Source organism: Pelodiscus sinensis, chromosome 5 (genome assembly GCF_052426305.1).
Source record: "Pelodiscus sinensis isolate ZL-2025 chromosome 5, ASM5242630v1, whole genome shotgun sequence".
NCBI classification, from domain to species: domain Eukaryota; kingdom Metazoa; phylum Chordata; order Testudines; family Trionychidae; genus Pelodiscus; species Pelodiscus sinensis.
The window spans coordinates 24126507-24154196 of NC_143056.1; the positions used below are offsets into that span (position 1 = coordinate 24126507).

Consider the following 27690-nt stretch of genomic DNA (forward strand, 5'->3'; position numbering starts at 1 on the left):
AGGTGGAACTGGAGCATCCCAGGAGTATTATTTTGCTGTGGAAAGCCCTGAGCTAGAAACAAATAATTCAGCAACTGTTCAATTATGTTCTAATGAAATACAGGCTAATCCAGGCTTGCCACCTGCTATGGGAACACTGTGCAGCAAAACAACAGTTAGCAGCTCCTTCCCGCTAGGAAGAGAGGCTGAAACTTTGCTACATTTATAACATTTATATGCCCTTGTTTCCGGTTTTATGGAACATAACCGCCTCAATCAGTTAAATGTTACATTTATAGCAGGACCCTCAAAAGTTCCACAGAGAAGTTTATTAAACCAAAGATTGTGAGTGCTTAGCCCACAGAAGACCTTCTTCTTTTAAAAAACAAAGCCACTCTGCTCTGGTTAATTAATTCTGGGGCTAGGGCTGCACTGGGTCTGGCTTCACAAACATCCACAGAAGGCAGCACAAGAATCTAGTAACGTAAACCTACAGAGTTCAGAAATCATGAGCCAGGCCCCACAATCATGAAACTGGAGTAAAACTTGTGAGCTTTTTAAAAAAGAGTATTTTGATGGTTTGCATTTCTCTTTTGGCTTTTGAGCCTTTAAGGTTCATGTTATCCACGCAGCTTTCCTGCCATGAGGAATGCTAGAAACTTTTTTCTTAAATACAAGTTGAGTTTCTCCTGCATTTGATTTAAGAAAAACAATAAATATTGCAAAACGTGCAATTAAATCTAGAAAGCTGGGGACACTCAGTGCCTGGCCTTCCTTTCCTCTATATGTAGGACTGATCCAATCAAAGCTCCCAAGGCATAGGTAAGTCTAGCACAAGACTTTCCAAAGTGGCTGAGGAGCAACAGAAGCTCGTGGCCCACATCCCATGGCACTGAGGCCCATGGAGCCTGCTCCATTCAGGGAAATGTACATCATGTCTTGGCTCAGCAACCACACTTTTCCCGAGCCGCAGGATTTGCCTCCCTGAGGCACAACAAATAGAGGAGTGTCAGCTGGGGAGGGCATCTCTGCCCCACCCCTCACTGAGGGCTGTCTTACAGACAGCTTGTGACCCTTAATGTTTTACTTAAATCATTTTGTTATGTAATTGCATAGACAAAGTGCATATGTGAAGTCTTTATTTTGCATTGGTAAGAATGGGCCAGACTGATGTAGTGTATAAATGGTGTTAAGAGGAGCAGCAGCAGCAGCAGGAGTCAAATGGTTCAAAGTGGCTAAGAAAAGAAAACTGTAGTTAGAGCCTAATTCTGCATCAGTAGCAGCTTTACCACTGGCTTCGATGAGTTCAGGGCCAAGCCCTGTGTGACTAACTTCCTCTTGTGTAACATAAATGTGACATGTGACAAATGTCAGCTGCAATAAAGTGGTGAGTGAGTGAGTGTGTAATTCTAATAAAGCCTATGGAGTTATACCAAGGACAGGCATTCAGAATTTATATTTTGGTTAATCTGCAGTTTATAAACACCAGTGATAGACCACCTCTCTAGGTCTGTTTAAGATACACTAAGATGTATAACACTTACAGAGAGAAGCATTGTGGGGCTATATTACCTATCAGAGGCACTGTGCTCTCGTGGATGGGGCACTGGCTTAGGAATCAGGAGACCAGCATGCTACTCATGGCTTACTCACTGGCCTCTCATGTGACCTTCTGTGAGTTACCCCACTTCTCTGAGCCTCCATTTCCCTTCCTAACCACTGTTGGTCTTGTCTACTGAAGCTGTAAACTCCTAAGGGCAGGACTAGTCTCAGAGGGTGCATCTACACTGCATCCTTAGCTCAAAATAAGCGATGCAATTTGAGCTATGCAAATTGCATATCTTATTTCAAGTTAATTTCAAAATAGCTTATTTCGTAATTTCAAAATAAACTGCTATTCCAAAATGCCCTTTAATCCTCATGGAATGAGGTTTACAGGAATGTTGGAAAAGAGAGCCCATTATATTTCAAAATAATGGGCTTGCTTAAAAGATGCGGAATAGCTATTTCAGGATACCGGAAGTATCCCAAAATAGCGCAACAGTATAGCCATACCCTTAGTGTGTACAATGAGGCCCAAGTTCAATACAAATACAATACTGCAATGCAAAATTAATAAGAGTGCAGTGAAAAAAGATACAGTTAACTTTCATTTGTGGAAAGACACTGGACAATTTCTGACCAGACTTTAATCATAATTCTGCATTAGGATCAGCGAACACAGATACCTGCCTAGACTCCTCCTGAAGTCAATGGACCATACTGACATGTGCAGAGATCTGAGCTAGTGCAGGAATATAGCCTTATATTGAAGTATATCCAGAAATTACACATGTAAAGTTGAGCGTGCCTTATAAGTGCACCATGAGCAAATTATTATTCCAAGATAAGAAAAAACAAACAGCTGCCGCTTATTTAAAAATAAAAATAGGAAAAAAGAATGCAAAGTTAGGATCCAGCTTATGCTGAAGTTAAAGGTAAAACTTCCATTGCTGTAATTGGAGACAGGAACTTCCCCTCACTATACATACATTCCGTAAATGGTTTGAATTTCTACAGCCAAATGGGCCACTCTCTCAACTCTCAATGAAGTCCAGAGGACTCAGAGCCCAAGCTCCCACCCAAGCCTGAACGTTTATATACTGCAATTTTATAGCCCTGAAGCTTGAGCCCTTTGCCCAAGACAGCTGACCCCTCTTTTATTGCAGTGTAGACAGAGTTACAGCTGGTATAGGTTACATAAGAGTTACAGCTGTATAAGACATTGTTGTGCATCATCCTTTGGCACTCTAATTCCATTGGTACATGAGCAATTGGATATTTTAATGCAGTAAATAAAAGAGGAAAGGAAGGAACAACCCAACGTGATTATAAGAGTTCTTATACACTCTACACTAATGATTTCTCCTTGTTTAACAGCCCTGGCCAATGTAAGGGTCCAGCTGATTCCATCAAATATTGTTAACAACTCAGCACTTTAGAACCAATCTACTGCAATCAGCAAAACAAAAGACAAGCAACCAATCAAATACAATTTAAAGCATATAAACTCTTAGCCATAGGAAGTGCAGAATGTTCCCATTTTAAAATGCACTCGGGTCAAACCTATACAATTTGAAGAAGTACCTCTCCCCCCTCCAGCAGCAGTTCACTTCAGAAAGAGGCATGCAAGGTACGGCAGATTGAAAAGATTTCATCACCTACAAGACATTCTGCAAAGGATGATGCAGTCACAGTGGCAGAGGCAGAAGCAATGACAAATCCATTCCCTGCTGACCATAGTATGGCAGTGCCTGCTTTAGAACAATCCTCTATGCAACTTTCTCATGAGCAGCACTTACCTACAGGCCAGGTTACACCAAGTGTAATCAATACACCACTGTGTCAGGGAAGTGGGCCTCTCCATTTAAATATTTAATCAGAACGCCTTCCTAACCTATCAGAATGTTTGAATGCTAGACTTCATTGTCTGACATACTGTCTGGACAGTGAGAAGAAACACAGCTGAAATAGTACTGCAAAAACTGCATGCACTTGGACCACCTTGCTCCAAGCTTTATTGACTTATTCATGTGCAATTCATTTTAATAAATTAAGAGTTTGTGAACAAGAGAAGCCAAATATATACTGGTGAAAATGACCATGCACGTATGTGGTCAAACTTCCTTTGATATCACTCCACTGACCTCAGTGGCATTACACAAGGGACCACTAGTTTAACAGCTGCCATGCTGAATTTAGATTTAAATATGTATGGTTTAAAATCCCCATGTGATCTCTCTTTTGGTTCTTCTTTCATCATCCCTTCCATATGCCAGTGAGGCAGATCCCCCAGAAAGGATTCCTCTAGAAATTAATAGATCATTTGTGGGAGGAGGTTCTGCACAATATTTACTCTGAGTGGGTCTACACTGCACCTAGGAGTGAGCCTTACAGCCTGGGCAGGCAGACTTGTGCACTAAAAATAGCAGCATGGCCATGACTTCCCACCTGAGTCCCTGGGTCTGAGCTTGAGTGGCTACACTGGGGAAACACATGGAGGGGGGAAAACGCGTGGAGACACTTGTCTCCCCAGAGCCCTGCCAGAGGGGTTGCCACCGGCCCACTAGGAGGATCTGAATACTGGCACTGGCTGTAAGGCAAATTGAGTTTGAAACCCCTGGAATATGGATTTATAGTGCCATACAGCAATTGCACTGAGTCACAAAAGCAAGATGGCTCCTCTATAAAGTGAGGAAGCCCAAGAGAAAGAAGTAAGGACCCCTGAAAGCAGAGGGCAGGGAGACTCTGTGTTGGGAAAGAGCAAGTCTGCAACAATCAGTCCCCTTCCCTTTCGGTTTATGGTGAGCCAGTGTGTGTGCTTTGCTGGATCCTGCTCTTGTCTGAGTACCAGTGTTGCCTTCCTGAGTAATGGAAAGAAAGGCAGTTTTGAGGTGTGGCCGAGATATATTTCTACACCATTCAATCATTTAAATCTTGGAGGAATTATTGTTATCTGGCGGCAGATCCCTGTAATTAGTGCTAGTTGACACAGTGCATATAAACATGAAAACTCTATGCAACAGTTTTCATTCCCCAATGGTTTTTTTATTCTAGAGCTCCCCACAGACACCACCTTCTAGCACCAACATGATCCTAATGACAAGCTGCTCCTTCCCATTTTTTGTGTGCTCTTTGTATTATCTACCGCCCCCGGCTTACCAATTATTGAGGGAACCTGAGGATTCTCCTTGAGTACGTCCCTATAGTGCAAAAACTTCATCATTTTGGAAACCAAGCCCTTCTCTGAACCCAGCTGATTTATACTTGAGAAACAGCTGATGAGACCATTGCAGAGCCAACAGCATGAAAACACTATGTGGTGAAAAGCACTCCCAATGCTGTCGTCAGTACAGGGGCAGACAAGTCAGCTAAGACAAGCGACAAAATCCTACGCCATTCTTGCGTCAAACATACCTTACAGCAAACCACACGAAGCAAGTGCAAGCCACAAACACTGTTTCCTACTCCTTGGCTTTGTCTACACTGCAAGTTTTTGCGGCATGGTTTTTTTGCACAAAACGGAAGCGGCTACACTGCTTCTTTTTGTGCAAAAATCCCTTACACAAAAAGAATTGGCAGAAAATATGCTAATGACATCGCAACTCATGCTAATGAGTCCCTTATTGGCATATTTTCTGCCACAAAAACTTGCAGTGTAGACAAAGCCCCAGTGAGTCTCTGGTGAAGGAAGAGTTAAGTTCATCTCCTGAGTCAACTTAACACATCTGAGATGCTCATAACTCTGGTGTTGTCAGTCTGTCACCCTGCCTGAACCGCAAAACATGTCCGCTTGTCCTACTTACCAAATGACCTGAAATTGAGCATAGTCATCTGCACTAACAGCTGGCTCACTGACTAGTAGAGGAGCTCCTATCTGCTTGCTGAACCACATCTGTGCAGGCAGCTCAGGCATGGGGCACAGAGAACATTTCAATGCAGAGCTGTGTTGTCAAATTTAGACCAGAATGGCATAAAAATGTCTTTTTTTCCCCTCCAAATTTTGCATCCATTCCTCATTGCCCTGCATATTTATTTTTCTTCATGTATAACTTTTTAAACTAGATTTTGGAGAGCTGACATTTCAAAGGAGGAAAAAGTAATAAATGACCGCTTTATGCAAATGAAAATGAAGCTCGGGATGGTGCCTGTCATTTTTATTTCTCTTTATCCACAGTGTTGCATAAATAATAAAATTCCTTTCTTTCTCAGGAAGCATCCAAATTATTAACACAAGAAAAACTGTTAAAATCATCTCACTATCCCAACACCCACAAAGTTAGAGATATAAATTACAGTGACGGATGTTATGCTTTTTTTTAAGCCAACATCTGATCTTCAAACATAGCAAGTGCTTCTGAGACTGCTTTGATGTACACTGAATTGTATCTTTTTATTGAGTTGATGTATAGTGATCCCCTTCACATTCAGGTATCTTTTTGCTAATGGATATTTATTTAGTCCTTATGCAGTGAAAAGTAAGATAAATATGTACTATAGCAGAAAGAGTTCTGGCTGGGACACTAACTTTAAATGACTTTTCCAGTTTCTTTCCGTAGGTAGAAAATTTTACATTTCCACTCCCATCATGGGCATCCACTGCTGGTGAAAATCAACACTGCTTCTTTGACCCACAGCATTGGGATTGCCAGGTGTCTGGTTTTGAACCAAACAGTCCAGTATTTGAGCTTTGTGTTCGGGAAACAAATTGAGAAAATATAAATGTCCAGTATTTTCTAAATAAGATAGAATGTAGATTGTGATGTAATGTCAAGCGTGTCCGGTATTTTTGTTGAAACCATCTGGCAACCCTACCCAGCAGAGCTTATTTGCAGCAGCTGAGGGACTGACTCCATGACTTTTTTTAAAAATTTGCGTTGTTTTCTCTGCCCCCCCACCCCCACCCAGAAATGGCAAAGTGCTCAGCTTACAGATCCCTCAATATGTGCAGTTCAAATACACTGTATCAGGCACAGGCTCTGTTCACAAAGTGTTCAGTCCTACAAACAATGAACTCATGTGCTTGCCTATAATGGGACTTTGCACATACTTAGAGTTAATCAAATGTGTAAATGTTTGAAGACTCACTGTAGGTAAAGAGAAATAAGGCACTTCAATGTGGATTGGATGTATTTTCTTGAGATTTTTTTTAACAGAACTTCCTGCTCTAGCTGCATACACATTTTACAATTCCATATGTGTTGTTGCATTATTTGGGGTTGGTTTTTTTTTTTTTTACACTTTAAACACTAACAAATTATAATATGCAGAGCGTGGATATTTGAGAGAGAGAGGGAGGAATAGTTTTTTAGTTTTCCTCCACTCACAAGAAATAATTTAGTAACAAAGTTTGTTATACAATAAATAGCACAAAGTGACATACTTCTTCTTTTTTTTTTTTTTTTTTTTTTTGCAAAAAGAGTGTTTAATGTATCTATCTACAGCTATATGCATATACTTAGCAAAACAAGCCAAATTCATTATTTTAATTCTCCTCCTATTCTTATGGTTTCGTGAAAGATGGTAGGCTGACAGCGCTGGAGACCAAAGTACTCTTTGCCCACAGAAACAGTATGATTTGGGCAGTTGCACAATATGCTTACACCTAGTGACCAACCCATGTGCCTTAATCTTTCCCTCTGAATGTGAGAAGCTAGGTCTATATGCAAACCGTTAGCCCTAGGTCGCTCTGCAGAGTTAACCACGAAGTGGCTTTGGGATGTATACATGGGCCCAGTAACAATGACTTTTGCTCACTACTGATCATGGCTGAAATCTGAACCAGAAAAGAAGAGCTCCATATTTCACTTCTAATACCCTGAACAATCTGCATTACATGCTATATGTGACCAGCTCTATACTAACAGTATAGCTTAGAGTATGTTACAACCATAAATGTATATCCTTTGCCTAAAAGGGTTTCTTTTAGTAGTGCATTCAACTCCCTGGAATGCTCGACAAGACAAGACATTTTTCTCCACTCAAGCTCATCTCCAGAAGAGGGTTTTTCCCACGAAAGCTCATGAAACTATATTTATATGTTAGTCTCTAAGGTGCCACAGGACTACTTGTTTTTAAAGTTACAGACTAACATGGCTACCCCTCTGAGGCTTTTTTACACTTCAGTGGTAAGGTGTTCTATCCCCCTGCTGACAGCTTTCAAGAAAGAATGGCTTCTATAAGTGCAAAATAAAATATGTAAAATTATACCTCTGCCTTCTTTTCCCCCGTTGATTAGTCCTAGAGTGGCTCCGTAAAGCTGTTTGGCATATCTATTATAAAAAAGTGGAGGTGACCAAAGAAGTCAGCTGAGATAGAAGCTACAGTAAAGCCTCTTGGTGTGGCTTTAAATCAGAGGACCCTTCAGGGAGCAGTCCATTTGCGTTGGGAAAGGCTGAATAATCGTCCATACCAGATTTAGATCAAACTGTCGATTTCATGTTATTCTTATTACTCAAGAGGTCAACCAATCAATCAATAAATAGTATTTTACAATCACAGCTAGTCTCAAAGGGCTGCGTTCTGGCCTCATTTACAGAGAAGCAAATCAAGAATAGTTCTACTAAGTCAATGCGGTTACTCCACTGTAAAAAACAATCCAAGAAGAACCAGAATCAAACTATGCAAAAACTGATGTAGAAGAGTGAAGAAAAATCATTCCAATCAGTACCACAGAATAACATTCTGTGGCTGCATTTAGCCTTAGTTAATTTCTTCCAAATAATGTGAAATAAATGTTCTATTTTTTTTAAAAAAAAAATACTAAATATCTGCTTTAACCAAGCAGCTACATAATATATTCCATTTATAAGTATTTTCTTATCTCATAAATAAAAATAATTAAAAATAAAAACAACAAAATCCATTGAAGGCTGTCTTGCTCGTCAGTTTTTGCAATGAAAAGTTCTGCCTGAAACACTGATGTCACGGTATGGCATTGACTGCCTTGCAATCATCTTAATTAACATTAAGATTCTACTTACCGTGCATACTCAGGCTGATTGTGGCCCATCTCACTCCGTTGAGATGACCCTGCCGAGCCCGACAGACTGGCATTTTAGAGAAATAAAATTATGTCCCAAGTTGCAATACAAAGAGAGACAGCTTAAACAATCCTTTGGACTGATTTCCACATTATACGTAGAGGATAATGTATCCAAATGATACATCAGGAAGAGTTTCGTAGTTAAACACTGACTGAATCAATCTCTCGTTATAATCAGGGAAATCCTGTGTGTAGAGAAACTCCCCAAGGAAAGGGGAAAAAACCCTTATCTGAAGTACAGTTACGCACCCTAAGAATCCTTGGGATATTTTTGACCTAAAGTCCTCCAATCAGAAACTCGGTGACAGTAAAAACGAATGCAAGCCCTTCTAGACCATATATGTAGTAGATTAGGCAGACTTTGAAGAGACTGAAACAGGAGATGAGTCTTCGAGATCAGTCCTGGCCTACCCATAACCAGCATCGCATGTCACTTGTCAATGTGATATACAGTAGGGTTAAAAGGTCCTGTCTGAGTCAGGGTAAGGAGAAAAAATACGTGTTAACTACAAGAAGTGAAATAGCAGTGTGCCCGTGGTAACACTAGTTTCAATTAAAACAGAGCAACACTAAAATGAAACACTAACTGCAAAGGTTTATTCTAAATATTCTGAATCTAAATATTATTTAGCATCTGATCTATAGAAACTAATACAAAAGAGCTCCCTGAAAATCTCCAGCGAGTTTCTTAGGAAAAAACAAAACAACTGTCTGACATTATTTTGAAACCAGAAGTCTTTTGTACAACAATATACAGTGAACTGTAATAACACAGTTAATTTCTTTTAGCAAATTGATTCTTAAATTCACTATCAGAGGGGTAGCCGTGTTAGTCTGAATCTGCAAAAGTGACGAGGAGTCCTGTGATACCTTATAGACTAACAGATTTATTAGTGCATAAGCTTTCGTGGGCAAAGACCCCTTTGCATCTGACAAAGTGGGTCTTTGCCCATGAAAGCTTAAATTCACTAATGCATTTAGGGCTATTTTCTGAATTCAGTGGCTGGATTGGGCTTTTTAATTCTTTAGTGACTAGCATTCATTGAAGAGGTTTTTTTTAACCATTTTTAGAGGAATGTTAGTACAAATCACAAAAATTTAAAAAACAAACAAAAAAAATCTGGCATTACTACAAGAATAACATAGCCCTTCTAAACCCACATCAGAGGCACAGCAAGGTCACTGGATACTTTTGCCTTGTTTTTTAATACAACACACTTTTAAAAGAAAATTAATACTAAAGTTGGGGAAATAGTTTTAAATCTATCATTCATTCAGCGAGTTTAATATTTTTCTGTGTGCAAACTGTCTGAGAGCAAATTATTTTTTTATACTAACTTGTTACTGAATTTTTTTCACTGAAGGGTTTTTGCAAACAAATGATCTTTAACCAGTTCTTGCTCTGGAACTTGTATGTGAATAGTTCACTGAAAATATCTGATCTGAGCTGTTTTGATTAGACACATAGAAACATACCATGTGACCTGTTCCAGGATTAGACCAGCATAATTCTTGGCATGAGAATTCCGATAGGAATACTTGTCATTACCAATTCTAAGTTTGCTTTCTGCAAACATTCTGCAATTTTTACTTAAAGCTCACTCCTCAGCAAATACACCTGAAAGCAAACTCATTTACTAGACTACACATAGCAGGGAAGCACAACAAGGGAAATGACTAGAGTTGAACCAAAGTTCACTTAAAAATCTGAATGAATATTCACAGGATAGTTAAGCAACATTTGTTCAGTTGTAATCCAAAGATTTACTTTCACTAGTAAAACATCATAATGCTAATTAACAGCATGTGATGTGATGTGATGTGAAGTTTCAGGATTGCACTGTTTAGAGACTGGTAAACAGATACATTACCTTTCATTACCAGGACAAGGGTTCAAATATGACACAGGTCAGTAGCAGGATGATAACACTGTTATTGGCTCTAACAACAACAGAGGTACTGACTACAGGTCAATTTGTTTTACAGGTACTCACTCTCCTCCTTCTTCCCCCTGCCATCTTTTGCTCAGCAGAATTGCTAATAAAAGACAATATTGCACGGATAGTATTCTGCTTCCAATCACATATTTATGTCATTATTATTCAGTTAATCTGTTCAGTATTGTGATCATTCTTAAACAATAGGAGCTAAACTTTGTTTTTCTTTGCAGTAACTCTGTGTTTCTTCAATACAATACAATACAAAGATATTTTTATACATTCACAGAAGGGATGTGAAAGACTAGTCGAATAACCTATAAGCAAATGCTGATCAGATAGGCAACACACTAGTCTACTAATCGCTCTCCCCCTTCTTGCTGCCTCTATCAAAAGAGGCAGCATGGGGGAGGGGGAGAAGGGAAGAAGGGGATGCTTCAAAGTGGCAGCATTGCGTGGAACCCGAGGCCAGACCCTGGGCTCCACATTGCACTGCCGCTTTGAAACACTGCGTGTAGCCTGGGGCCAGCTGGAACCTTCCCAGCTGGCCCCGGGCTACATGTGGCGTTTCAAAGCGGCAGTGCCATGTAGCGCCTGGTGTCAGCTGGGGACTGCCCCCTGCTGGCCCCGGGCTCGTTGTGCTGCCACTTTGAAACACCGCATGGAGCCTGACGCTGGGCTCCACGTGGAACCTGCCACTTTGAAACAATGCAGAGAGCACAGGAGCCAGCAGGGGACTGCTTGAGTCCCCCTCTGGCCCTGTGCTCCCCGCAGTGCTTTCGCCTTTGAAGTATAGCAACAGCCCCAGGGCTGTTGCTACATTTAAAAGTCAAAGGCGCCCTTTCTTACTAATCAAATAGTTGATGCGACTTGCATCGACTATTTGATTACCCAATTAATCTAAATTAAACATCCCTAATTCACAGTGACTCTATAGTGCCAGCCTCCCGTGTCCTAGCATCTTAAAAGGGAAAGGCCTCAAGAATTTTTCCCTGGTGATAGTGCCTCTAAAGATTCAACTGTGGGGAAGAGAGGGTAGTAACGGGGCAAGATTGGGAGGGAGAATCTATCCTTAGTCAGAAATGGGATTAGCAGTGGGATGCAGCAAATAAGGGGGAGGAAATTTGGTACTATTAGGACAGGGGTGGGCAATAATTTTTAAAGGGGGGATATTATTGAAGTGGCCGCAGGCCGCCCCGGAAGGGGAAGGGCCTTGGGTGGAAGGGGTGGGCCAGGAGACTTCTCCTGCTCCCCTCACCCAGAGAAAATCACCAGCTGTTTTAAAACAGCCGGCATTGCTTTCTAGCCACCGCGTGCCCTTGGCGGGGGGTGAAGAGACATTGCACAGGGGGAGTGCGTGGGGGTGGGGAGAGTGGCAGGGTGGCTGCTGGCTGGATCCACCAGCTTAGGGGGCTGGATCTGGCCCACAAAAGCCCCTTTGCCCACCTCTGTATTAGGAGAGGAGAAAGAGGCCATGTGATAGGGCATCTCCCATCTGGCTCAGGGAAAACAGTAGCCAGAGATGGGGTATGTCTACACTACCCCACTAGTTCGAACTAGGAGGGTAATGTAGGCATACCGCACTTGCAAATGAAGCCCGGGAAATTCAAATCCCGGGATTCATTTGCAAGTGCGGTATGCCTACATTACCCTCCTAGTTCGAACTAGCGGGGTAGTGTAGACATACCCATGGAGAGTAGGGAGCAACCAGGGCCTCTTTCTCTGGCTGACTTGAATGATATGGAGTGGGCCGGGTTTCTTTCATCTGGATAGGGAAGGAGTGTGGTGGTGCGGGGGGGAGGAGAGAGGGAGGAGAGTTGGCAGCAGATTTCTCTCGTATCTTGACCCAAACAGAGAATCTGACTGGGCTGGACAGGAGGAAGGCAGGTTTTTCAGGCCTACCTACGCTGTTCAATCCAAATTGTGCTCATAGCCCTTACTATTTGCTATTAAGGAACATTCACTCCTTTAACACAGAGTCTGCAAACCTAGCACAGTTTGACTCCTGCCATATCATCACTGTTTATTGTCCCCAATGCAAATCACTTCAGTTACCTGCTGCCATTCAAATCTTAGTAACAATACATAGAGGCTGGGTAATAAGACCTAGAACAGTAACAGCCTTGCATGCACATCTTATAAGGGAAGTAAGTAAGAAAAGCAAATATGAGCAGTAAGAAAAGCAAATATGGTAGGCGACCAGCTTGGCTTAGTAGTGAAATCCTTGGCAAGCTTAAACACAAAAAGGAAGCTTACAAAAAGAGGAAACTTGGACAGATGACTAGAGAGGTGTATATATATATATATTGCCCGAACGTGCAGAGGGGGAATCAGGAAGGTCAAAGCGTAATTGGAATTATAGCTAGTAAGGGATATGAAGGGAAACAGGAAAGGTTTCTACAGGCATGTTAGCAATAAGAAGGTGGTCTCGGATGGTGTGGGACGCTTACTGGACAAGCAAGGTAACCTAGTGACAGATGATGTGGGAAAAGCTGAAGTATTCAGTGCTTTTTTTTTGCCTCTGTCTTTACAGACAAGGTCAGCTCCCAGACTACAGCACCAGGCAACACGGTATGGGAAGGAGGTGGGCAGCCCTCGGTGGAGAAAGAACAGGTTAAGAACTATTTAGAAAAGCTGGACATACAGAATTCCATGGGATTGGATATAATGCATCCGAGGGCACTAAGGGAGTTCGCAGATGTCATTTCAGAGCCATTGGTCATTATTTTTGAAAACTCATGGAGATCAAGGGAGGTCCCGGACGGTTGGGAAAAGGCAAACGTAGGGCCCGTCTTTTACAATGAATGAGTTAACAGTATTAAGGATCTTCCCATTTTTCAGTAAGAATTACTAGACGTTTATTTCCAAACAAGCAGTCCGTGTGAAATGGGCATGTATTCCTTATACAGAGCTAGTGTGACATCTATTTATATTAGGGATGTTAGTGAGTAGTTGAGTACCCGATAAGCATATGCTTATTGGGTATTTGAGTGGCGTATCGACTACTCGCTCCCCCCGCTTTGCTGCCACTATGAGGCAGCAAGGAAGGAGGGGAAGAAACAGAGGGATCTCAGCACATAAAGTGGCAGTTAGCCACTTAAGTCCAACATTTAGACACCACTGACATTCTCAAAGTCCCCACTCAGAGGCTGCCTAACCCTAATTTCCCTAGGTAACTAAGTTTCTGCAGTCCTCATGGCACTTAAGGGTACGTCTAGACTACATGCCTCTGGCGACAGAGGAATGTAGATTAGACTACCCGGCATAGGAAAATGAAGCGGCTATTTAAATAATCACCGCTTCATTTAAATGTAAATGGCTGCCGCGCTGAGCTGATCAGCTGTTTGTCGGCTCAGCGCGGTAGTCTGGATGCTCCGCGGTCGACATCAAAGGCATTTGTCGACCTCCCAGGTATACCTCCTGGGATGAGGCATACTTGGGAGGTCGACAAATGCCTTTGATGTCGACCACAGAGCGTCCGCTCAGCGCGGCAGCCATTTACATTTAAATGAAGCAGCGATTATTTAAAGGCAGAGGCATGTAGTCTAGACATACCCTGAGTTCCTGCTGTGACACGCGCAAAAGCACGATGCCACCAAACAGTGCAGCACCACTAGCTCATGCTTAAGACCTGGAAAGATTCAACAAACTAGGCATTCCCCACCTCTCTTGCCTGAGAGACTTGGTCTAGGCATGTGGGTGGGAAGATGGAGATGGGGAAAAGAGAGAGAGAGAGTAAATGTGTATGTGTGTTTGTGACCAATAGCTCAGGGTTTAGAGCATTCACCCACTGTGTTAGACAGCCAGGTCAGAATTTCTGTTCTGTCTAATTTGGACCTAAACTGAGATCTGTCAACAGGTTATTGGGTATTCTGGAGTGGCTCTTGCGTGTAAAATCTGTCCACTTTATATAAACGATCATCGGGCCAAAGAGAGCATGTGAGGATAACTCTCTAGCTTGCTGGTTAAGGCACGTGGCTAGGTGGAGGGAAAGTCTAGTCTCGCCCCCAATAAATATTTATATACACTAAAACAGCTTTAAAACAGGTGAGTCTGAGAGGCTTGCCTCAGAATACCTAACCACTTGGTGGGTGGGTGGTAGATCTAGACCCGACTGAAGAAAAGTGACTGAATCCTAATTGCAGATGATAAAAATAAAGTAAATGTCATGAAATACAAGAGAGGGAATGGTGATTTTCATTATGCAGTGTGAAGGCAGATAATGTTTGTTGTGAAAATTCCTATTTATGGAACTGGAGTTATCTCATGAGCCATAATCAAATCTTATCTTTAAAAATTACCTTTAATAACAATGAGGTCACTCATTAAAGCAGGGTACTGTTAAGGCAAGAGTCAGTAGGTGGCACTATTACACAAATTCAAAGGTTTTTTTTTTTTTTTTTTTTTTTATAAAGCTTGTGTCTGTCCAGACTTTTCAGAAAACATGCAGTTCTACCCACATCCCCTTGGACAGAGTCTTCTAGCAAGAAGGAACTGAATGGGAAGAGAGTTGCAATGGACTACATAGATATAGAGCATCATGACAGCACCACTCCAGGGAGCTCCACAACTGACTGACTGGTACTGCTAGGGGAAAAAAATCTTCTGACGACTGGGCAAACACACCTACTTGGAATTGTCATCAACAATTACTTGAAGAAGAATATTATATAGACCATCCCTGACCCACCTGCTCTTAAAAATCTCTAATGCAGAGATTCCACAATCTCCCTAGGCAATTTATTCCAATGCACAACTACCCTGATGGTTTGGAAAATTTTCCTAATGTCCAATCTAAACTACCTAAACTATCATCTAAGGGTATGTCTACACTAGCCCCCTAGTTCGAACCAGGGAGGCTAATGCAGGCATCCGAAGTTGCAATCAAGTCCAGGATTTAAATATCCCGCGCTTGATTTGCATCTCCCCGGACGGTCACCATTTTTTGAAATTTACAAGTTCAGACTAACTGCCCGTGTCTACACGCGGCAGGGACCCGGTAGTTCGAAATAAAGCCATAGTTCGAACTACCTGTTATTCCTCCTGGAATGAGGTTTAACAGGTAGTTCAAACTAGGGCTTTAATTCGAACTACTGGGTCCCTGCCGTGTGTAGATGCGGGCAGTTAGTCCAGACTTGTAAATTTCAAAAAATGGCGACCGGCCGGGAAGATGCAAATCAAGCACGGGATATTTAAATCCCGGGTTTGATTTGCAACTTCGAATGCCTACATTAGCCTCCCTAGTTCGAACTAGGGGGCTAGTGTAGACATACCCTAAACTACCAAAGATCTTGGAGTCATTGTGGATAGTTCTTTGAAAACATCCACTCAGTGTGCAGTGGCAGTCAAAAAAGCAAACAGAATGTTAGGAGTCATTAAAAAAAAGGACAGAGTATAAGGCAAAGTTTCTTATTGCCTATATATAATACCATGGTACGCCCATATCTTGAATACTGCATACAGATGTGGTCGCCTCATCTCAAAAAAGATATGTTAGCAATGGAAAAGGTTCAGAAAAGGGCAACAAAAATGATAAGGGGTTTGGAACAGGTCCCAAATGAACAGAGATTAAAAAGACTTGGATTTTTCAGTTTACAAAAGAGGAGACTAAGGTGGGATATGACAGAGGTTTATAAAATCATGACTGGTGTAGAAAAGTGAATAAGGAAAATTTATTTACTTATTCCCACAATATAAGAACTAAGGGTCACCAAATGAAATTAATAGACAACAGGTCTAAAACAAACAAAAGGAAGTTTTTCTTCACCCAGCGCACAGTCAACCTATGGAACTCCTTGCCAGAGGATGTGGTGAAGGCTAGAAGTTTAACGGGGTTCAAAAAGAGCTAGATAGATTCATGGAGGTTAAGTCCATCAATGGCTATTAGCCTAGATGGGTAGGAATGGTGTCCTTAGCCTCTGTTTCTCTGGAGGTGGGTGACAGGGGAGGGATCACGTGAGGATTACCTGTTGTGATCCCTCCCTCTGGGGCATCTGGTATTAGCCACTGTTGGCAGACAGGATACTGGGCTAGATGGATCTTTGTTCTGACCCAGTATGACCGTTCCTATGTACCTTCGCTGCAATTTAAGCCCATTACTACTTGACCTGTCTTCACAGGTTAACAAGAACAATTTTTCTCCCTCCTCCTTATGGCAACCTTTTATGTAGTTGAAAACATATCATGTCCCCTCAGTCTTCTCTTCTTCAGACTACACAAACCCCATTTTTTCAATCTTCCCTTATGGGGCATATTTTCTAGACCTTTAATCATTTTTGTTGCTCTCCTTTGGACTTCAATTTGTCCACATCTTTCTTGAAGTATGGTGTCTGGAACCAGGCACAGTACTTCAGTTGAGGCTTTATTAGCAAGGAGTAGAGCAGAATTACTTCTCATGTCTTGCTTACAACACTCCTAGCTAATATATCCCAGAATGCTTTTTGCTTTTTTTGCTACAGTGTTAAATTGTTTACTCATATTTAGCATGTGATTTACTATGACTTCCAGATCCCTTTCTGCAATACAACTTCCTAGGCAGTCATTTCCCATTCTTCACTTGTGCAACTGTTTGTTCCTTCCTAAATTGAGTACTTTGTATTTGTCCTTATTGAATTTAATCTTATTTTAATCTAATCTCATTTCTTCAGTTTGTCCAAATCACTTTGAATTTTAATTGTATCCTACAACATACTTGCAACCCCTCACAACTTGGGATCATCCACTAACTTTATAAGAGTACTTTCTATGTCGTTATTTAAATATTGAATAGAACCGGACCTAGAACTGGTATGTGGCCCCCTCTTGATTATGCCCTTCCAACTTGACTGGTCACTACTGATAATTACTCTCTGGAAAAAGTTTTCCAAACTGTTATGTACCCATTTTACAGTAGCTCCATCTAGATTGTATCTCCCTAGTTTGTTTCTGAATAGGTCATGTGAGACAGTATCAAAGTCCTTACAGAAGTCAAGAAATAACACACCTACTGCTTCCCCTATCCACAAGGCTTGTTACCTTGTCAAAGAACACTATTAGATTGGTCTGACTATTCATTCTTGACAAATCCAGGCTCACTGTTATTTATCACCTTATTAACTTCCAGATGTTTGTGAGCTGGTTGCTTAATTATTTACTCCCTTATCTTTTCTAGGTTCTGAAGTTAAGCATTGGATGGAAAGCAGCCAATGGGAGCTGTGAGAGTGGTGCTTGCAGGTGTGGGCAGTGTGCAAAGACCCGCTGCCCCTCTCCCCCTAAGGGGTGTGCAGAGACACACTTGGCAGCAGCAGCTGGCAGCTTTGAGAGGCATGGGACCATATGGCATGCAGGCAGCCTGCCTGCCTGAGCAACCCCACTGTGCCACCGAAAAGGGCCCCAGCCTACACCTGGCATCCCTTTCTGCACCCCAACTCTCTGCCCCAAGTCAGAACTCCCTCCTGCAGCTAAAAACTCTTCCCAGGCCTTGCACTCCTCTTACACCTCTGTCCAGGTTACAACCTCTTCCGGCATCCAAACTCCATCCCACACACCACATCCCCTCCATTAATATACCAGAGAAGTGTAGCCCATGACCACTTACCAACATTCTTTTAGTGGACCCCTGCAAATTTTTTTGCCCACTGTTGATTGAGGATCATGTCAATGGAAAAAATAGACAGCAAGTAATTGTCTATAAATATCAGGAATTTTAGTGTCCATATGTAACTACACATATGCCCTTGAATCATGATTGATGCATCTACTGTGTAACGTACAAGGGCTTGGTATTCATCCACAAGGCTTATTCAGAAGAGGAATGAAATACTTGTAGACAAGTCCACAACCTGACCAGATATAAAGAGACTAGGGTATAACCAGTCTGACCAAGAAATCATAGCTAGGCTGGTGTCCATCAGTCAAAGGTGGCCATGAGGTGGTCATCAGTGAGCAGGGACTGGCATCATTAGAGCTGGGATTGACAAGCAAGAGTCAGAGTCAGACAGGGGACAGCGATCAGAATAGCTTCCAGGTTGGAACCAGGAGCCAATGTCAGGTTGGGGTCAAGCACAGAAGACCACAAAAATAGGTGCAGACTTGGGTCACAGCAAGGCAGAAACCCACGGCCCAGACAACTTCCTGGGCCACCCTCCAAGGTTAAATAAGGCACTCGGGAAGTCAAAAGGCTGCAGGGTGCTGTCACTCTGGAACTTTGGGAGGTGGTTCCTGCAGTGCTTAACCTCCAAAGTGCTCCTTGGAGGTGACACTACAGGTAAGTTTACACTGGAAGAAATACTCTGAAATAGCTTATTTTGAAATACCACATCTACACTACAGGGAAACCTCACAATTAGTCCGAGGCAGGCTTCCCTAATGTGGACGTGCTACCTCGATTTAGAGCCCCAGGAGGCACCGGGGAGTAATTAGTCTGAATGGCCTTGGGAGGAGCTATTTCAAAATAGCAATAGTGGACCATCCACACTACATCCATTCCGAAATAGCTATTTCTGAATAGGTGTTATTCCTCATGGAATGAGGTTTACAGAAGTTGGAATAAGCCCTCCGTTATTTTGAATTTATTTCAAAATAATGGAATTGCTGTGTAGATGCTTGCATTTTGGAATAACGCTGCTGCGTAGACACACCCTACATGGCCTCCTAACGGAAGGCAGAAACTAACCCAGGCTCTACGGACCTGGGTTCTAATCCCATGGACCCTTTTACACTAAAGGCACAAGCAAAGACGCAAAAACACCTTCCCATGTTTGAGTAAATTCTTAAGAAAACTGGAATGTGCAAGTAGATTGGCTACTAGACAGGTTTTATGGACATGAGCTGCACTGATGTAAGATGAGTCCAACAAGCTAATCACTTAGGATTTATTTCTACACTGTTGAATTTGTTTAGATGTTTTTGTCAGTAAATTATGTACAAGAATGCTTTCCTTGCACATTAGGCCTTGCTGGACAGAAAAACAAACAGTATAATTCAATGCACAGTAAATTCAAGAACTATTTAGAAACATAGTAACATTGAAACATTTCACCTGAACAAATCAATATGCTAGAAGACAATGGTATGTTGTAATAGAAGTCCCAATAGCATTGAAAGAAGCCATAGTACAAACTAAGGAACAGGCTGAATGCTGCCCATTCATTCCCTTAGGGGTGCTCAGGGATGATGTTCCAACACATGACAGTGGAGTAACAATGTCTTCTGCTCCACATCTTGGAAAGCTTACACCTGCATTCTGGATCTGAACTGAAGCGCTGCACTCTGTCTCCAGAACAGGCCAAACCCAAATCCTGAATTTGAACATTTTAGGAAAGTTCAGATAACCATCACTGCCGATCAAAATATCTGAATTTTGAGCCCATCTCTAGCAGTAATCTACTGAACCTATCCCGGGGCTTCAGCATACCCCTTTGTGCATGTGAGAAGACAGTATGTGCTAGGATGACCTTATCTCCCATTTTGGCTGAGATAGTCCCTTTGTTATGCCTGTCCAATGTCTCCCAACTCCCTCCCCACTTCCTCCCGCAACCTCCTGCAAAGGAGACATTTGTCCCATTTGCTCTTGCTGACTTCAACAGCTGGCAAAAGCAAACAGGACAAATACTCACTTTGGTTTTTTTTTAAGTGTGTGTTTGCAATGCAGAGGGGGCAAGCGGAGATGCCAGGCCCCACACAGGGAGGGGGCTGGGATGGGGAAGAAATCAGCATTCCAGCATGTGGGGCTCCCACCCGGCTCGAGCAACAGCCTCCTGCAGGGGCTTCTTAGGGTTCCAGCAATAGGTAAGAGCCTGCCAGAGTGGTGGGCACAGGGTTCCAGGAGCTGCCCACAACATCGGAAGGGTCCTCAAGCAAGTGGCTGGGGTGTTTCATTTTGTCTGTGGGAAATATGGTCACCCTAGAACCTGCAGTTTATGAACATGTGCAGAACTGCTCATTAAAACACTGACACATCCGCTCCTTTCCACATACCTCTTCCCCACTAGCGATTCAAATAGCTTTTAAAGGAGAGTGGGATCAGGACAACAAATCAAAACATTTCAAGTTTGCGCTCTTTTCTGCATCTCCCAATGTGTTTGATATATGCTCATTTCTCATTTCTCGACTCAGTGACTTTATATTTGTATGCTACACACACTAAAATCTGTATTGTCCATGCAAGCATTATTAATAATACAACATACAGCTCTTACTGCAAACCATTTAAAATTATTCTTAGCAAATTGCTTTGCTAACACAATATCACAAGACACTCTATGAAAGCAAGAAAAATGCATCCCCATGGAGTCCCATGATATTTCAAGAACTAGCACATATAAAAAGTCAGGCTCCCTTGTCTTGTATTCCCTCCTGTTCCAACTCAGGAAGCACATCACCTTCATTTGAGTTTCCTTATGATTTTTATATCAGAGCTATTGGGTTTTTCCCTCCATCACTTGTTAATGGGGGCTTGTTTTCTGAAAGCATCATTAACCAGCTGCTGTCAGTTTCCTCACAGGAGCTTTCTGCCAGTTTGCAGAATGCCACCAGGGGCCTCAAGTAAGTGAAATCCACCAAGTCCCTTGGTTCTCTTTGTTCTCCCTGGAGCCCTGCACAAAACCAGAGTAAAAGGACCACGTGCACATAAATGCGCTGGTGGGGCAAGAATCCACTGTCAAACCTAAAGGCAGGGCAGCTGCACAGCCTGTTACAATATACTCCAGGGGGAATTCTGTTTTAAAAATTTAAAAATTCTGCACCAAAAAATTAAAAACTTTGAAAACAATATTTTAAAAATCTGAAAAAATCTGCATATTTGTCAAAACAATACAATAAAATCTTACCCATTTCAATTATTTTGGTAATTTATTTCAAAATAACTGTCACCAAGTATGTCAGACAACATAACAGATTTGCAAAACATTTTTTGAGAAATAGATTCCTTACTAAGCATACTAATATAGAACTCTGAGTAATAATTCATCTAACCTACAATACAGAACTGTATTTCCTGTGCCACTCAGAAGCAGTGCAAAGGCATGGGTGAATCAGGAATAACAGAGCAGCTGAGGGAGAGGGAAGTAATTGCTTGAAGGAGTCTGGGTGTGAACTTGAAGGGTTGTTGAATAGGAGTGGGGAAAAATATGGAAAATACTGTTTGGGGGGTGGAGGTGGATTGTTAGAGAACATCCCAACTCTGGCTGACCCCTATCCTCTCCCATTCAGACACGTGTTCTTCCTCCCCCTGTCATCATGTGGCCCAACATCTCCTCAGCCACCTCCCTTCCCTCATCTTCATGTGTCTCTGTCCCTCACCTCCATGTTTTTGTGCCTGCACTCAGCCACCTCTCTTTCCCCTGTAGCCCTGTAGCTCTGCACTCCCTCCCCTCCCAGCATGGGGCCCTGCACCTCCTCTTCCATTCACCTCCCACCCCAGTCAGTCCTCTCCCACTAACCCTTATGAGCCTCTGACCCCCACCAGTCCCATGCTCTCGGTCTCCCCATAGCCAGTCTCCTGACCTGGCCCAACAGGCACTGAGAAGAAGGCAGGGTCTCCCCCCCCCACAGTAGCTGAGGCTGGCCAAGAACAGCTGTGGCATTCTAGCATCACAGCATCCTCTGTGGATAAAAGGCAGAACTACAGAAGTTATTTTCTGCTGCTGCTCTGTGCTAATGCCACTGTGCCCTCTGGAGGGTAAAAGATGGAACTGCAACAACTGTTCAGCAGAAGATATTTTCTGGAAAAAAATTAAATATATGTGTGGCATGCAAGTGAATTATAGACACATGCTGTGGTGCAGATTTCCCCCAGGAATAACTACAGCCTGTGTTCTGAAACAAGGGCTACTGAGACTCCTACTGATGAGTGAACGTCACTCATACTGAGCCCCAACCATCAGCACTCCAACACATACATTTGGCATTGTGTTTAGCACAGCTAATTACTTTCACGCTGGGCATGCTCAGCACATTTCTCCAGTGGCATCTATGATTTGTGCACTTTTGGCTAAGTGGGGCAAGTTCACCATGCCTGGTTTTCCAAAGAATGATTACACAGGTGTTTGAAAAATATCTGTCAATATATTAACTAAAATAAAATGTACATGCTTCAGAGCATAAATGGCTCACCAGCTGAACGCTAGAGCACATTCCCATATAGAGTAATATACATTGTATACAGATTTATTGGAGTCTCCAACTATGAAAATTCTTATGTCCCTGCCTCTGCCTAAGGCTATGTCTACACTACAGAGGCTACGCCTGCACTGCAGAGCTTTTTCTGGGATACCTCTGGTATCCCAGAACAAGCTCTGCCGCGTCCAAGGAACGTGTCTGCTTTTTTGGAAGAATTTCCGAAAAAGCGGACACATTCTTTCACCATCCCTGTATTCCTCATTGTATGAGGAATAAGGGATGTTCTGAAAGAGGAGGTTTTTCTGAAATTTGGCCCTGTGTAGACAGGCCAAACTTTGGAAAAGTCCCCCCCCCCCCCCCGAAAAAAAAGTGGAAAAACATATGCAAATTGCGAAGCGCAATTTGCGTATCTTTTCCAACTTTTCTTTGCAGTCTAGACATAGCCTTAGAAGATAAATTGAAACTGTTACTATAAATACTAGCAGACACTCTCTCCTTTACTCAGTGTTCTGAATGCTTACAGAGTGAAAAGCAGAACCTACTCCATGGCTTATGAGGCTGTTTGATTGGACCTACTCTAGCAATACAAACTCCATTCTGTTAATATAATTTCTTAACTAACACCTCTTAGTATACCAGCAGCCAGAAAGTCAAATGGTATAAATCAGCATAAATCATGGAGACGATCTGGTACTAGAACTTTACTACTTTTCCCTAAGATTTGACCTATTATAAAATTGGACCAGACTGGCCCAAACTGCTGGTTTAAGGACCAGCACTGCATTTCTTGACCACCAAACTATTCCTCAGTGTCCCCAGGATTGGACATTTTGGTGCCCATATATGAAAGGTGGGCTTATTTAATTGCTTTATATTTCCCCATTATATTGCTGTGTTCCTAATGTAATTCATATTTGGAATTGTATTTTATATTTGCAAAGATACACAAACACACTAATTTTGATATAATAATGTTATAATAATATTTTAAAATATAATATTATAGTGATATAATACATTTGTTAGTCTGTAAGGTGCTACAGGACTGCTTGTACTTTTTAATTTTCAGGTGTTAAATTAACCATAAGAGGGAGCCCAAAAAGTCAAACAAATGTAGAGGAAAACAAATGCAACTTCTTACATTATATGTGGGGCTATGAAGGCCAAACAAAGCACATCAGTTAGGTCATACCAAGGTCTATAGGTACTCAACAGTTCTGAAAATCAGATATATGGGCCAAATCCTGAGGTTGTGGAATTTTGTTTAGTAGACTTCAGACTTAATTCTTTGGGTGAAATCCTGGACCTACTGAACTCAGTGGAAATTTGACATTGACTGTACCTCACTGGTTAAATAAAAGAATATTCCATTTCTGGTTTTGAGTTCCAAGATTTGAGCTTTCCCTAGGATCCTTATCCAGTGAAGTCAAGGAAAGGCATTTCATGGACTTCAATAGGGTTTGGAAAGGATTCTATTGAAAGGATATTTTTGCCAGTGATTGTTAGGTGACCAAGATTTTTGTTTACATTTTTTTTTATCTTCAGTGGATACAAATCTGTATCTTGCCAACATGGTATAGAATACATGAGCCTATGAATTTGGACCTCCGTCAAAAATGTTTTGCTTCAAAAAACTTTCACAGACGAATTCAAAATGCAAAATTCAAGAGAGTAACTGAGGACAATAATGATATTTTATGTTGAGCTGTAAACAAAGAATAATCTGGGAATTTTTTTGCAAGGGGAATTCTTTACTTGCAGAAGTCTATCTGGAAAGATTATTCATCTTTGTTGGCTTAAAATAATATAATTTGTCTAAGAATAGTATAATTTAGTAAGCAAAAAGTCCAGGGTATATCTACACTTGCACCCTTTTTCGAGAGAGGGATGCAAATGAAGACATTCAAAATTGCAAATGAAGCTGGGATTTAAATATCCTATGCTTCATTTGCATATTTGCATTATGGAGCTATTTCGAAATAATTGGTAAACCTCATTGTATGAGGAATAAAGGTTATTTCGAGATAAAAGTTCTCTCTCGAAATAATTGCATCTTAACAGCATCTGTTATTTCGAAATAGCGCTATTTCGAAATAGCGTCATAACGTGAATATGCAAATGAAGCATGGGATATTTAAATCCCGGCTTCATTTGCAATTCTGAATGTCTTCATTTGCATCCCTCTCTTGAAAGAGGGTGCAAGTGTAGACACAACCTTTCAAAATAAAGACTGGCCATTTTACCTTTTTATTGTCTATTAACAATCCTCTAACACTGAGACATCTCTGGACACAAGTTGTTTGAATTTGTTCTAGAGCTGTTCTGCTGCTTCCATTCCCCAAAACATGGGGTGAAATCTGTTCCTAATGAAGCCAATGGAAAAATACCTACTGGCTTCAACACCACCAGGATTTTGCTTACGATTTCCTGATATGTGACACTCTTCGGTTTGCTGGGTACAAACTGTGGCTTCCTCCCCCTTCCTTTAAGAACATATTTCTCATGGGTATCTGAGCTCTGCTCTTTTTTCACAGAGGCTGAAAACGGAGATGAAAATAATGTACTGGATTACAGATGCTATTTCCCCTTCTTTTCAGAGTTTTAGTACTTTTTCCATTCAACTATTTAAATCTCTATACTTTGCCAGATTCTTGTAAGCAATATTAGATGCTCTTACCATATAGATTTTTTTCTCTCTTTATACAAACTGAATATTTTCACCTCTTACTTTTCTATAAAACCATTCAAATTTCCCTTTCAATTTTTTTCTCATGATCCCTATACCATGATAGTATGTGCATGGGCTTGATTTTCCAAAATCTCAATTTTATATTTGGGGCCTTATTTTTATTCTACAGATTGTGAATTAAGTTAAACCAGTGGTCACACTAACTAGAATAGCTTTGAAAGGTTTTTTTGGTCTGTCACATTTTTACATTCCTGCAGTATGATGTTCCAGGTTATTTAAATATAAGGGTTCTCTTGTAGTTTTGTATCATTGCAGCTTTGGGGTGGGATTTTCAAAATAATGCAAATGACTCAAGAGCAGAAGTTGCATTGATTTTGCTCCATCTCTCTTACATGTGCCAGTCAGCACAGCTGAGCCATGGCAAAAACACAAGAAGTATGCCACTGGCAGAGACCATTAATGGATTACTTCCCTCCCAAAAGCTAGAGGGAAATCAGGAAATGAACTGATTCTCAGAGTCACAATTCATTCCCTGATCCACTTTAGGGACAGCACAGGTAGACAGGCAAGGCCCTTACTCAGGGCAGCTTGTTAAATTACATTCTAACACTCAATTATCATTTACATATGTCAATTAACACTGCACTCTTTGGAGGAATATTCATAACAATTTAACTATTGTATAAATCTGAGATGATCTGCATTATATACTCCACAGAGTCACTCCCAGGCACTTTGCAAAGGAAATCAATACCATTATCCCCACTTTACTGGTAGGAAAACTGAGGCACAGAAAGGACAATGGTAGAACAGAACCAAGTCTCTTTCGTGCCAATCCAGGGCTCTATTCATAATGGCACATTACCACAAAAACTCTAAATTCCTGTTAGATTTTAATGTGCACTTCTGTACAGAGGCATTGTGCTTTGGTTGTAACTTTACCACTTAGTGCTCTTAAGCTTGCGGTGATTTGCCAAGAGGATCTATTTCTCGTTAAAATAATAATAGAAAATATCTGCTAACAAAACTAATTGGATTAGAAACCCTTGGGGAAAGACCTTTACCTACACTGCTAATGCAGATGTCAGGATGAGTTGCCATTTGCAAATCTACCTAAGTCAAAGAAGCAGCATCATTAAGGGTTTAAGAAGAGTTTTACTTCCAGTTTCATCATCCACTTGCATGCTTATATCTAAAATGGACGCTGAAGAGGTAGAATCAGAATCTATGTCTGTCAGGCAAAAAAACGGAGAGAATTTTGCTGGGACTGTACAAGAGAAATTAGGGGAATATTTGCCTCAGGAAAATAAGCCTGGTTTCTGGAACATCATGCAGCAGGCAAGCTGGGATGCTTGATGTGGCAGAGTATGAAGATGTATGAGAACACAGAGGGAGCCTCTCTTTCTCCACATAGGAAGGCAATTAATAGAATTTTTGTGACCTCTCTATGGATAACAGCCAGGTGTAGAAGCTGCTATGCAGAGGCAGCATATGGTGATTCATTCAGCACTGTTGGAGTCAAACAGGAGATTTTCCTCTCAATTGAGTCTGTTGTAAGAGAGGGCTGCATAGTTGGGCCATAACTCTTCAGTGCATCATTGCTAATGTCACTAGTTGACTCTGTCCTCTCGAGCAGGGAGTGTTTTGACTGAGAACACATCTTGTACTGAACTCAAGTTTGCCAAAGACATTGTTTTTTGTCCAGTGGCTAAAGTACCTAATCAAAGCAGGATTAAAGACAGCTCACAACACTGTCACTTTTATTTTGATTACACAGAACAAATTTTCAATAGGCTTCTTCAACTTTGTTCTTAAAATTTTCAGGCTTTTTTTTTTTTTTTTTTTTTTTGAGGAGAGGGAAAAGCAACAAAAAATAGTCTATTTGACTGTGCAAAGAGCCATCTGCTTGTAGAGATTTGGTAGCCAGAGAAGTAAACACTTGATGTGTGCACAATGAACAACACATTTGCATGTGCACTAACTGTTCCAGAAGAATTTGTTGAGGATCATTGAAAATGTGGGCCTGCATGTGTCAATGTATGACTCCCTGAAAAAACCATGCACTTAACAGAGATCTTGGATTTATGGCCCTATGCAACCCCTTGCCTGCACCCAACTGCCTGCTAACCTTTTACTTACTATTTCATTTTAAGTGATCTCCTACACAGCATGTGTGAACCCCTTAAACGTATCCATCTGACCCACCTCTCATTGACCTTGGACACTTATTATCTTTTGCATACCTGAGGAAGAGCTCCGCAAAGCCTGAAAACTTCCACCAACAGAAGATGGTTGAATAAAAAATATTACCTCAAAACGTGATTGACAACATAATGAATTTGTATGTGCTGTGGTTGTAGTGGAGTTGATCCCAGAATACACGTTGTGTCTCTCATCTCCTG

The 27690-nt window shown here is 41.5% G+C and overlaps 1 protein-coding gene across 9 annotated transcripts in view; it reads right to left on the reverse strand.

Moving 5' to 3' along the window:
* Nucleotides 1-27690, reverse strand: part of EVL (Enah/Vasp-like) — a 211449-nt gene that overhangs the window by 40030 nt on the left and 143729 nt on the right. The window contains exon 1 of one of the 9 annotated variants that reach the window (XM_075926580.2): nt 8502-9203. The exons of the other annotated variants lie outside the window; for them this stretch is intronic. Coding sequence (XP_075782695.2) covers nt 8502-8574 — 73 coding nt within the window. The 5' untranslated portion in view covers nt 8575-9203. Of the gene's footprint in view, nt 1-8501; nt 9204-27690 lie in introns of those variants that run through there. 9 annotated transcript variants of the gene reach the window in all.